This window comes from Panthera leo, chromosome E1 (assembly GCF_018350215.1).
Source record: "Panthera leo isolate Ple1 chromosome E1, P.leo_Ple1_pat1.1, whole genome shotgun sequence".
Classification (NCBI taxonomy): domain Eukaryota; kingdom Metazoa; phylum Chordata; class Mammalia; order Carnivora; family Felidae; genus Panthera; species Panthera leo.
This window is the reverse complement of record NC_056692.1, coordinates 40,734,687-40,747,656: the sequence shown is the minus strand read 5'-3', so window position 1 is coordinate 40,747,656 and position 12,970 is coordinate 40,734,687. Positions and strand designations below refer to the sequence as shown.

At 41.2% G+C, this 12,970-nt stretch overlaps 1 protein-coding gene across 7 annotated transcripts in view; it reads right to left on the bottom strand.

The window, feature by feature from the left end:
- ATP6V0A1 (ATPase H+ transporting V0 subunit a1) overlaps nucleotides 1–9,957 on the bottom strand; it is a 53,967-nt gene extending 44,010 nt beyond the window's left edge. For all 7 annotated transcript variants that reach the window (XM_042916988.1, XM_042916991.1, XM_042916996.1 and 4 more), the window contains exons 1-2: nucleotides 9,860–9,957; nucleotides 7,680–7,843 (exon numbers count right to left, since the gene is read on the bottom strand). In XM_042916988.1, coding sequence (XP_042772922.1) covers nucleotides 7,680–7,796 — 117 coding nt within the window. In that variant the 5' untranslated portion in view covers nucleotides 7,797–7,843; nucleotides 9,860–9,957. The remainder of the gene's footprint in view (nucleotides 1–7,679; nucleotides 7,844–9,859) is intronic.
- Between the last annotated feature and the right edge of the window lie 3,013 nt (nucleotides 9,958–12,970).

Below are 12,970 nucleotides of genomic sequence, written 5' to 3'. Positions count from 1 at the left end.
CACTTATCAATACAGTAGTCTCTCCCTTCTTATTTCTAGTTTTAGTTATCTGCAGTCAACTGTGGTCCAGAACCAAGTGATCCTCCTTCTGACATATAGTCAGAAAGTCAACAGTAACCTAACGCTACATGACAACCCCTATGTCATTCATCTCACTTCATCTCGTCACATTGGCATCTCATCATCTCACATCCTCACAAGAAGGGTGAGTACAGTAGAAAAAGATATTTTCAGAGAGACCACATTCACATAACTTTCATTACAGTATAGTTACAATTGTTCTATTTTATTATTGTTGTTAATCTCTTACCTTGTCTAACTGATAAAGTTTATCATGTATATTTGTATAGTAAAAAACAACAACGCACACATACACACACACACACACGGTTTAGTACTATCTGTGGTTTCAGGCACCCATGGTAGGTCTTGGAACGTATCCTCCATAGATAAGGAGGGGGTCTACTGTGTAAGAGAAAAAAATCCTAATACAATATTAGGAAACTGAATCCCCAAATTCTTTTGAAATACACCTCATGAGCGAGTTGACTTTACATAGGCTTGCAAGGATGATTTTACATTAAAAAAAAAAAAACAAAAAAACCCAACAACTATACAATTGCCCAATAAGCATATGAAAAGATGCTCCACATAATTGGCCATGAGGGAAATGCAAATCAAAACCACTGTGAGATACCACTTCATAGCCATTAAGATGGTTATCATAAAAATTTTTTAAATGAAAAATAACAAGTGACAGTGAGGATGTGAAGAAATTGGAACCCTCCTATGTTGCTGCTGGGAACGAAAATGGTGTGGCTGCTGTAAAAAGCAGTCTCCTGGAGGTTCCTCAGAAAACTAAACATAGAATTAACATATGATCCAGCAATTCCACCCTAAGTACACACCCAAAAGAAATAAGCAATCAAACAAATACTTGTACACAAATGCTTACAGTAGCATTACTGACAACAATCAAAAAATGGAAACAACCCCAATATGTTCAAGTGATGAATGAATAAAGAAAAGGCGGTATATGCATACAATGGAATATCATTCAGCCCTAAAAAGGAACAAAGTCCTAATACGTGCTACAATCTTGATGAATCCTGAAAACAATATGCTAAGTGGAAGAATCACGACACAAAAGGCAACGTATTGTATGATTCCAATTATGTATGACGTCCAGAACTGGAGAATCCATAGAGACAGAGATAGATTAGATGGTTGGCCAGGGCTAGGGGAAGGGAGGATGAGGAGTGACTGCTAATGGGTACAGGGCTTTTTTGGGGGGTGATGAAATGTTCTGGTTAGATAGTGATGATGGTTGCACAACCCTGTGAATACACTAAAAACCAATGAATTGTACATTGTAAAATGGTGACTTTTTTTTTTTTTTTTGCCTATCTCAATTAAAAAGATCATAGGCAGCAGAGTCAGACAGTCTGGGGGGGACAGCAGTGCCCAGGTGGCTCAGTTGGTTGAGTGCCTGACTCTTGATTTCGGCTCAGGTCATGATCTCACAGTTTGTGGGCTTGAGCCCCATATCAGGCTCCACACTGACAGGGCAGACCCTGCTTCAGATTCTCTCTCTCCCTCACTCTCTGCCCCTCTCCCAACTTGTGTGCCCCCCCCCCCCCACAAATAAGTAAATAAACTTAAGAAAAAGTAGTCTGAGGGTACAGATCTGTGTGTCTTGGGTAGATATTTTCATCTGTGGCCTGGGGTACTAGTCTATAATATGAGAATGGCAAGTTCCACTATTCAAAAGTAGGTTCTACTTCTCAGAGTTGCTGCGAGGGATGCCTAAAATAATAATGTAAAATGTTCAATATGGCAACAAAAAAATGCAAACTATCATTGTGACTGTAAGTGTTAAACGGCAAGGGATTAAAGAGTAGAGAAGCATGTCAAAGAGAAGAGTGGATGGGGGGACAGATGAGTCACACAAGATTTTGAACAAGTTGAGCGAGGAAAATGTCCCACTCAATCGTCTCTAAAACCCAGAGTGGTGGTATGTTTTGCAGAGAAGATAGGCAACAGCTCTATCTTATACTGAAACCACCCACTTTAAGATGTTGCCCATTTTCAAATGAAAAATAGATACAAAAAAGAAAGTTAAAGATACATGCTGAAGCATGGATGAACCTTGAAAACATGCTAAATGAAAGAAGTCAGTCACAAAAGGCTACATATTATAGGATTCTACTGACATGAAATGTTCACAATAAGCAAATTCACAGAACAGTAGATTAATGGTTTCCAGGGGGTAGAAGTGGAGGAGGGGCATTGGGACGAAAACAGGCAGTGAGTGTTAATGGTGACAGAATTTCTTGTCAGGGTAATGAAAGTTCTAAAACTGACCGTGGTGATGGTTGTAGAACTCTGTGAATATACTAAAAATCACTGAATCATACACTTCGGATGGACAAATTATATCTCAGTAAAGCTGTTTAAAAAAGACAGTAGGAAAAAAATCTGGATATGTAATTTACCAAATTAATAGATTAATGGAAAAAAACATGATAACCTCAACAAATGAAGAAAAAGGCATTCAATAAAATTTTGCAATCATTTGTGGCAATAACTTTAGAAAATCAGAAATTCAAAGGAATCTGAATAATTTAATAGAATTTTCTAAAAACTTAAGAGTAAACATCTTATTTAAATTGTGAAATAATAGGGCACCTGGAGGACTCAGTCAGTTAAGCATCGACTCCTGGTCTCAGCTCAGGCCTTGATCTCGGGGTCATGAGTTCAAGCCCCAAGTTGGGCTCTGTGCTGGGTGTGTAGCCTACTTGAAAATAACAAGTAAATAAAATTGTGAAATATTGGGGTACCTGGCTGGCTCAATTGCAAGGGCATGCAACTCTTGATCTCGGGGTCATTGAGTTTAACCCCACATTGAATGTAAAGATTATAGAAAGAAAGAAAGAAAGAAAGAAAGAAAGAAAGAAAGAAAGAAAGAAAGAAAGAAAGAAAGAAACAACAAACAAACAAACAAACTTAGATTCCCCTTAAAGTCAGGAGCATAGACAAGAATGCCATGTGACACATACATAGCCTTACTTCTTATTAACAAAAACCCCAGGGGCACCTGGGTGGCTAAGTCAGATAAGCATTTGACTCTTGGTTTTGGCTCAGGTCACGATCTCACAGTTCATGGGATCAAGCCCCGCATCAGGCTCCGCACTGAAAATGTAGAATCTGCTTGGGATTCTCTCTCTTCTTCCCTCTGCCCCTCCCTCTCTCTCTCTCAAAATAAATAAATAAATTTAACAAATGTTCATTTAAGGCAGTTACTGCTCAGCTGAAAAGCCTCTTTTCCCAGACTCCCTTACAGCTAGACTATGCCATAATTCTGGTCAACAAAACTTAGGAAACTCTTCTGAGGATTTCTAAGAAAGTTGTTTTTTGGTTGGTTTTTTTTTTTTTTTTTCCTCCTAATAGAAGTACTCCTTTCTCCCTGCACTTCCTTCTTCTTGCCTAGAATATGCATGCAATGCCTGGAGCTTTGGTGGTCCTCTACGAGGACAAAAGCTAAATGCTCCAGGATGGCCAAAAAGAAATATAGGATGATCTTAGGACACTGGTGATAGTGTGAAGCTGGGCCTCATGTTACATGAGAAAGTACATCCCTATCACTTGGGTTTTCAGTTACATATAGCTGAACACAATCCTAACCAGTATTAGTTTGCCGTTACTCTTCTTCTGCCTGTTAGTAAAGGTCTTAAGGTACACGGCAAAATAAGAAAAAAAAGAATAAGGACTTGAAAGGAGGAAACAGCTTACTCTTCAACATTGCAGTAAAAAAGATTATATCAAACATAGCAAAATGTTAACAAGTGGTGAATCGACTGAAGAGTATTCAGCTTTGAAATTTTTAAAAATAAAAATTTAGGGAAAAAATACTAATAAGCAAAAAAGAACAATTTTATGTGTGACCACATATACCATAAACAAAGAGAAAAGACAGGGGTGCCTGGGCGGTTCAGTCAGTTAAGCACCTGACTTCAGCTCAGGTCATGATCTCACGGTCCGTGAGTTCGAGCCCTGTGTTAGGCTCTGCGCTGACAGCTCAGAGCCTGGAGCCTGCTTCAGATTCTGTGTCTCCCTCTCTCTCTGCCCCTCCCCCACTCACACTCTGTTTCTCAAAAATGAATAAATGTTAAAAAAAAATTTTTTTTAAACAAAGGGAAAAGACAAGGCAAATTATCAGTAAAGGATTAGTAAAAGATTAGCTTCCAAAAATACATGAAGAACTTTTACATATTCTGTAAGTTAGTAAGCAGACATTCATGGGAATGAATTCCATTATGTCCAATAACCAGATAAAAAGATACTGAGCGTACTAATCAAGAAAATTCAAATTAAAACAACAAAGATACAGCACTTCACAACACCTAACAGTTAAAGAGGCACAGGATGCTCAGCAATGCCCCTCTTAGTTATAATCCCCAGAGCAGCAACAAGTCCGTGAAATCAATACTCTTTACACAGTAACACTAAAACATCATTTGCCTTTTTCATCCTCACTCATGAATATTCAGTGAAGTTTTCCAGAGGCTCATGGTATACATCACAGCCAGATGACTGCAGAAGCAGATAGGAGAATCCAGCTGCCTTCTATTAATTCAGACATTAAAGAAATTTTCAAAAATATAAAAGCAAAGCAATTCTTTTATTTTGGAAAATATAATTATTTTTAAAAAAAAATACTACTTATGATAACACATATCAGGTTTATTATTGTGAGGTTGTTTTTTTTTAATTTTATTTAAAAAAAAATTTTTTTTTTTTACATTTATTTATTTTTGAGACAGAGAGAGACAGAGCATGAACGGGGGAGGGTCAGAGAGAGGGAGACACAGAATCTGAAACAGGCTCCAGGCTCTGAGCTGTCAGCACAGAGCCCGACGCGGGGCTCGAACTCACGGACCGCGAGATCATGACCTGAGCCGAAGTCGGCCGCTTAACCGACTGAGACACCCAGGCGCCCCTATTATTGTGAGTTTTTAAATAAGTATTTTAAACATATCTTCATTTTAATTTCCAATACAATAAATATTGACAGCTATAACTCATAAAAGCTCTTTAGGATCCTCAATCATGTTTTCAGAGTGTAAAGAGACCTTAGACCAAAAATTTTGAGAACCACTGCCCTGGAGAAACTATCACACATGTATACCGGGAGACATATACAAGAATCTTCCTTGTAACACTGTAATAACAAAGAACTGCAATTACTTAAATGTTCATCAGAAGGAAAAAATTATAAACTGTATATATTCTTACAATAACTATATAGCAATTTTAAGAAATGAACTAATGCTACCTGTAACAGGTGGTCAAATCTCACAAATAATGAATTTCAAAAGCACGGTGCTGAAAGATACATACAATATGCCATGCATACAGTTTTAAAACATGCAAAATCATACTAGCATATATTATTATTTAGCGATACACACATATGTAGCAAGAGTAAAAAATAAAAATACATGGGAATGATAAAAGCAAAACATGGCTGGCTCAAACATGGCTGGCTCAGTCGGGAGAGCATGTGACTCTCAGTCCTGGGATCATGAGTTCAAGCCCCATGTTGGGCATAGACTTACTTAAAAAAAAAAAAAAAAAAAAAAAAAAGGCAAAAATCATTGCAGAGGTTACCTGTAGGGAGGTGGGGAGAGAAATAGCATGCAGGAAGACTACACAGGAGCCTTCAATTACATGAATGTTTATCTCTTAAGTAGACAGTAGAAATGGAGGTATTCATTATGTTATTCCCTATAATTTTTTGTCTGATTGCAATACATCATAAGTAAAATTTAAGAATGCTGAAGAGAGGGGCACAGGGGTGGCTCAGTCGGTTAAACATCCAACTCTGGATTTCAGCTCAGGTCATGATCTCACGGTTCGTGAGTTTGAGCCCCATGTCAGGCTCTGCACTGAAAGCCTGGGATTCTCTCTCCCCCACACTCTCTGCCCCTCCCACCCTCTCTCTCCCTCAAAAAAAAAAAAAAAAAAAAAAAATGCTGAATAGATACAATGGGTGTTAGGAAGGGGGAGACACTATAGGACCAACTTCCTTTGGTTTCAAATTAAGGGTGACTTAGGTTTGATTTAGGTCTCAAATCTAGAAAACTGGAAGACTATCAATACATTAGCTCAAACTTAGGAAGTCAGGATGAAGAAATAGTTTGGGAGAAGGTAAGGTGCTGGGATTTAGACAGGCTACCATGAGAAGTAGAAATGACAAAATTCTTAGAGAGTTGTAAATTTACGGATGGTGTTTGAGAACTGTCAGGGCCAGAGACATAGATTTGGGGCTCAACAAATAAGATGGAAGATTTGAGAATAGATGAGGTCATCAAAAAAGGTGGTAAAGGAAGATGTGGCTATGGACAAGCTTCTCCAGACAGAGCAGAGGAGAGAGCTTGAGGAATAATGACACAGAAAGCCAAGATGGAGAAGATAAGAGAGGTTAGTGGAAGATAACAGTGAGCCCTCAGGATGATAAGAAAAGGAATCAGAATCAGGTAGGAGAACATTCAAAGAGGGAAGGCATAAGAAGGTTCAAAGATAATAAAAAGTATACTATGTCACTGGACTATATTTGTGTAATTTCAGTGTGCCAGTTCCAGGAAGCCAATATTGATTAATCCCACCCCATTCTGACCACTCCTCTGTCACCTATTCATTCCAACAAATGCTGACAGTATCCTGTATGTGGACACAAAGGATACAATGATTGTCTTCAGCATCCTAAGATGACGGTAGAAGACAGAGACTAATCAACTACTAACACTAGTGAATGTAAAACCACAACTACCGTGAATGCTATCAGTGAAAGTACCTGGAGCTTTGAGATGCGTAATTAGGGAACTGTTAACTCCTCTTTCCTTTCAACAGGGTATGTTGTGCCTTCTTCAGCAGACTGCAAGCCCCTTAGGGCATACTTTTTTATACTTAGACTGCTGATTTTCTTTAGATATCTTCTCTAAGTGCTCAGCATAATGCTTCAAAATAATGGATATTTAGTATATGCTTACTTATATATCTGTACGTTGATGCATCAGATTTTGTAATAAACATGTCCTACTGTATGGAAGAGCTATGACATTTTTTAAATAACCTGCCACAGGTGTTAAAGAGGCCAAAAGCAATGTGCAAGCCTTGGTGTGTCCTCTACCCGCATCCCAATCAATTACCTTGAGATTGTGTAGGATTATTTGCAAAGGGGGAGCTAGTAAAATCATGGAAATTTTGGCACAAACATTCTCACCTCTAGAGAGACAACTCGAAATGTACACTCTACCAACAGTAAGCCAGTGCTATAATGTTATTTTTTTTTTAATTTTTTTTTTAACATTTATTTATTTTTGAGACAGAGAGAGACAGAGCATGAACAGGGGAGGGGCAGAGAGAGAGGGAGACACAGAATCTGAAACAGGCTCCAGGCTCTGAGCTGTCAGCACAGAGCCCGATGCGGGGCTCGAACTCACGAACCGTGAGATCATGACCTGAGCCGAAGTCGGACGCCTAACCGACCAAGCCACCCAGGCGCCCCTATAATGTTATTTTTGCAAATAAAACCCAACATTCATCATAAGGTAATTAGCCATGACAAGAAAAAACAGAGTTTAAGGCGTTCAACAAGCAGCCCCACAACTACTTACATCACGAAATTGAACCTTTCCCAGTTCTCCTAATTCACTGACGCAACAATAAGCAGCTTCTGATTGTAGAAAAAGCTGGGCCAGCGTCATCTCCTCACTCCGGAAAAGCTCCCCCATGGTGGCAGAAAGTGCCAGTCAATGGAGTGTATGGATTTCTCTCCAACCTAAAGCAAAAAGAGAAAACCGCATGACCTCAGATATTACCAAGAGGGCTAAGAGCAAACAACACCGCAATAAAGCTCTTTTGTTTTGCATTCCATATCTTCTACCCCTTGCAGACAGATTTTTAACATCCTGCTTAGAAAGATGGAAAGGAGAAATTGCAAAAGACTGTTACTAAATCCTCTCCTGCAGATGAAAAGTCACTTCCTTTGCAGTCAACACCAGGATCAAATGACAATACTTTGGGGCATCTCAATACATAAGAATGTATCCAGGTTAAAAACAGGAACTGGGATTCCCAAACAGCTCTTTAAATACCCTGGACAGGGTATTATGACTCAGTGGCGTTCACACTACACAACCTGTTTTTGGTTTGTGTCAGGAAACAGAAGAGACCTAGATTACCCTCTCATAAAGGATGTCTCCCTTGAAATTAGTTTTCTACCCTCTACTGCCCATTTCTAACTCTCAGAGTCCCAGCACTACCCTAGAGCTAAGGCTACCTTAAAGGGTTTAACCTTCCAACTTCTCAGAAAACACCATTTTCTCCCTAAGGAATCTAAACACATCAGCATTATCTAAAAAAAAAAAGAGAGAGAGAGAGAGAGAAAGGGGCGCCTGGCTGGTTCAGTGGGTACAGCACGTGACTCTTGATCTCAGGGTCATGAGTTTCAAGCCCCAGGTTGGGTGTGGAGCCTACTTAAAAAAAAAAAAAAAAAAAAAAAAAAAAGCCAGCTTGCATATTAAGCTGGATTTCAAGTCCAGCATGACAGGAGTACATTGATAATGACAAAGCAGTTTTTATCAAGCCACAGGGTATAAACTGGCCACCTCCTTAGCTTTCCGTTTCTTATCCCCATCCTTCAAGATTAATTACATTCTTCCATCTGTTAAAGCTTCTCATACATAAGCCAATAAAGATTTCTTTTAGGGCTGTCTTATCCTCGCCCGGTATGAAAGACAATGGCGCTATCAGTGGTCCTGAAACTGCAATTATTTGTTCGCAATCAGCTATTGTAAGGCACAGACTGCACCGTATCTAAACTCAGCACACCATACAGTATTTTTAGTATCACGAAGGCATCCATAATGATAGGTGAAACTGGCATCAAAAGAAGAGCTACTCTGCAAGGCTGGAAGACATTTTGAGAAATTTGAATGACAAAACCTTTGTGCATTTGATGTTCAGGGCACAAAATAACACACTCATATATAAGCAAGGATTTCTCAAGAGATTACGTAGCTTGACTTTAAAATCGTCTATACCTGAGTCACTCAAAACAGCTGTTATCAGCCCTCCCACATCTTCCCCCAAACAAGGAGAGATTCCACAGCCTCTAAAGCCGGTAAAATTATGCCTGATCAGCATAGTTCAGGGGCTGCCAATAATGACAGCCTCCAGAGTTGCCTCCCTGCTTCTGTTCTTTAATGATTACAAGTCTCCCGAGAACATCTCTCCCCCACTAGAGCCAAACAGAAAACCAGGCCAAAGCGATTCAGGGGTGGGACGATGTCACAAAACAAAATATGAAGAAACAGTAATTCTGCACAAGATGAATACAAATAAAGCGCCCGGCGCCCGCCTCATTATTGTCGTCCAGTCCTCGTCTCCTACGAGGTACTCAAATTCACCTGCTTCATTTCCTGTCTACCCAGTGAGAAAGCAGGAATTCTCTGAGCCCAGGCACACCTACCTCCAGAAGTGACGATTAAAAGGGGGGAACCCTCAAATGGGGAGCCCCTTTAAGAAGCCCCCCAAATTCTTCTGCCTACCCAATAACCTTCAGTTCCTCCGCCCCCACCTTAAATGGGGGGGAAGGATCAGGGCCTCCAAAGAGGAGCGAACCTCCAATTCCTCTGCCCACAAGAGGGGCGCCCAAAGAGGGGTGAACCCCATTTCCTCTCAAAGACCTAAGATCCCTGCTAATTCCTTTGACAAGCGAGGAGGCTGTTAGAACGATTTCTTGTGCCCTTCCGGGGCCGCTCCCTGCCGCGCTGTACCTACATCCCCGGCTCACCTTCAGCCGCGGGCCGGGCCGCAGCCAAAGCAGCCGCCCCAGACCAAGCCCGCAGCCTCCGCGGCTCAGGACAGCTGCGCTCGACGTGCGTGCGTCCGCAAAGCCCTGCCCCCGCGTAGCGGCTGGCTCCGCCCCCACGATGACCTCATTGCAGTCAGCCAATGGGGTGGAGCCTCGGCCGGCTGCCGCAGTGCAGAGTCGCGGGGGCGCGGGCAAGACCCGGAGTGCTGACGCCATATTGTGCGCGCGGCCGTGGCACCCGGTCCCGCGGGGCGGAGGTTCCAGTGGGGCCTGCTGGTGCGGGTGCTGGAGGCCCTGAGTCCCCGCGCCCTTCAGAATTCCTTCTCCCTAATACTTACCCTTGAGGCGAAGCTGCCTGCTTTTTTTTTCTTTTCATATCCGAAGAATTCACAGCTTTTTTTCGACAGAAGAAACATAAAGGAAGGGGAGAAATCATTATGAAATGACCAGAAACCTGGAGAGGAGCTTAAAAGCGCTTACAGTCCAGGCTCCTCTACATACACACGCACCCTTTACCCTTAATTTATAGAAGAGAACATGTAAGCCCCGGAGTGAGCAACACCTTGCTCAAGGTGCCAGATCCGTTGCAGAGCCTTGAACAGGGGCTCTTTCACCTAAGTGTGGAAAAGCCCTTTCTAGGAAAGTGCTTGGTTCAGTCCCTCCAGCAAGCGTCCAGGCTCTGTTTTCCTCCAGTTAGTGGGAAAATCCCCATAAGACCATGTGTTGTGACAGTAAATTTTTATCTTGTTCGGCAAGATTCCTGCGGGCCCATTTGACCACTGAAGGGTTTTCTACTCCTCAAAAACCTTAGAAGAATAACTTAAAGTTTGGTTTTTTTAAACGCAAAAGTGGTGCTACCTACTCTTTATAAAAAACGCCTTTCTCAGTACTGATATCGACTCCCTAAGGAGGAGTAGGGATCCCAAATCATTTGTAGAAACCAGAGCTCCATCAGGAAAAACTTGGAAAACCGGTTATTCAGTCTCTGTGGGTGGTGGAACCCTGAGATTGAAGTGTAGTGAAGAAGATACTTCGGGTAAAAACCTAATGCTGATAATTTTGTCCACTTGGCACAGACATCATCAATCCTGCTTTACCAGCCTAAAACTAATAATGAAGGGCAAAAACGGACGTTTTATTTGAATTTCCTATCTCATATTGTGAGTGAAGATATAACTCGACTCCGTTACGATTTAGTTGAGAAGTAGCACCTTGGACAGGTGATCTTCAACATGGTTCTCAATGTGATCTTCCTGTGATCTTCAACGTCCCCTAGCTGTCTCAACTTTCCCGGCAAGGCAGATAGAGACTCACACTTGAAAGCCTGCCAAGTTTTAGAATACTATTACACAATGACTATCATTTCCTTTTTATGAGACTCAAAAAAAGCACCCCCCCCCCTTTTTTTTTAAACCTCAGAGTCAGGTGCTTGCTAACCACAAATTTTTCATACTCCACCTTTAAGACAGGCTTTCATCTGGACTCACCTCAATCCCCTTGAACTCTCTTTTTTCTCATGGTTTCCTTGAAAGTATATCCTCTCAAGTCCCTTTTCTGGCTTCTGTCATCTCCTGCCATCAATCTTTCTCCAGTGTTCTATTCCCTCCATGCTCTCTACCTTGGCAGTCCTGCTTCTTGTCAGGTGTAAATGTCTATGTGTGGAACTCATACCTATTTTTCCATCCACCTCCCTTCTCCTAGGCTCAGAGATGGAATTTCAAGCCGCCTGAATAATGCCATTCAGGCAACAGATGCTTGCCGAAGGCCGAACCCGTGGCGAACGTGGTGCCAGCTGCTGGGGAAAGGAAAAATGGAACAGACACACTTCCTGTCCTAGAGGAGTTCACAGCTCAGTGAGAAAGAAAGTTCCAGTAATTATAGGAGAGAGATGAGTGCAACGATTCATACTTATTATGTGACAAGCATACTTTATTTGAAACAAAATTTTAATGTTTATTTATTTTTGAGAGAGAACAAGTGGGGGAGGGGTGGAGAGAAAGGGACAGAGGATTCAAAGTGGGCTCTGAGCTGACAGCAGCGAGCCTGATGTGGGGCTCAAACTCACAAATCATGAGCCGAAGTCGGACGCTTAACCTACTGAGCCACCCAGGTGCCCCTGCCATTTCATACTTATAGCATTAGGACTCTCTAAGCCCCAGTTTCCTCCTCTGTAAAATGGGGTTAATAATAATACTTACATCACATGGTTATTGTGAGGAATAAAAGGAAGTTAGTACACACTTAGCCCTCAGTCTGCATTCAAAAACTGTTAATTATCATCACCATTACCTTACTGTCGTTGAGATACAAAATACCGTATAATGGACCTGAGAATCTCAGAAAAGATTACATTGAGGAGGTGACATGACAGCAGAGTTTCGAAGGATCAGAGCTCTCACTGAATAAAAAACTGGCCCTTTCCCTGAGATCATTAATCCTACTGATGGCATTATTGTTTTCCTGGCTACCCAGGTTCCAAGCTTAAGCCTTCTCTAATTCCATTCTTTCTTTTTCTCTCCACATTGAGTCAGTTGCTATGTCATGCTAATTGTGTGTCCTGCATTTGTTTCTTGCCTCTACCCACTTACCCTTTTTATTTTCATTGCTGATATCCTAGTAGAGTAGGTCCATTAGCCTCTTTCAGATAACTAAAGCAGGAGCCAATGGGAAGCAGCATGGAGTAGTGTCGCAGAGCACAGGCTTTTGTACCAGCCTGACCTAGGCTTGTATCTCAGTTCCTCCATTCATTCCATCTAGTATCAAATTTAAGAGAAATAAACCTCAGCTCTAACGATTACAAGGTGTGTGAACTTGAGCAATTTGGTTCTTGAGCTTTATTTTCCTCGTTGAAATTCTCATGGACTTGTCTGTGTCTCTTTTAGAAAACACAGTACTTTCTACTTGGCTTTTTTTTTTTCTATCACCAAACTATAAATTCCTTTTCTCCCCTAGCATCGGGCCTACTCATTCAATAGTAAGTACTATTTCTTGAATGAATGAATGACTGAATGACCCTGAAAGAAATGGGGGCCTCCTAATAGAAATTTACTATCAACAAAAAAACACAGGTATCAGACAAAAAAGAATATG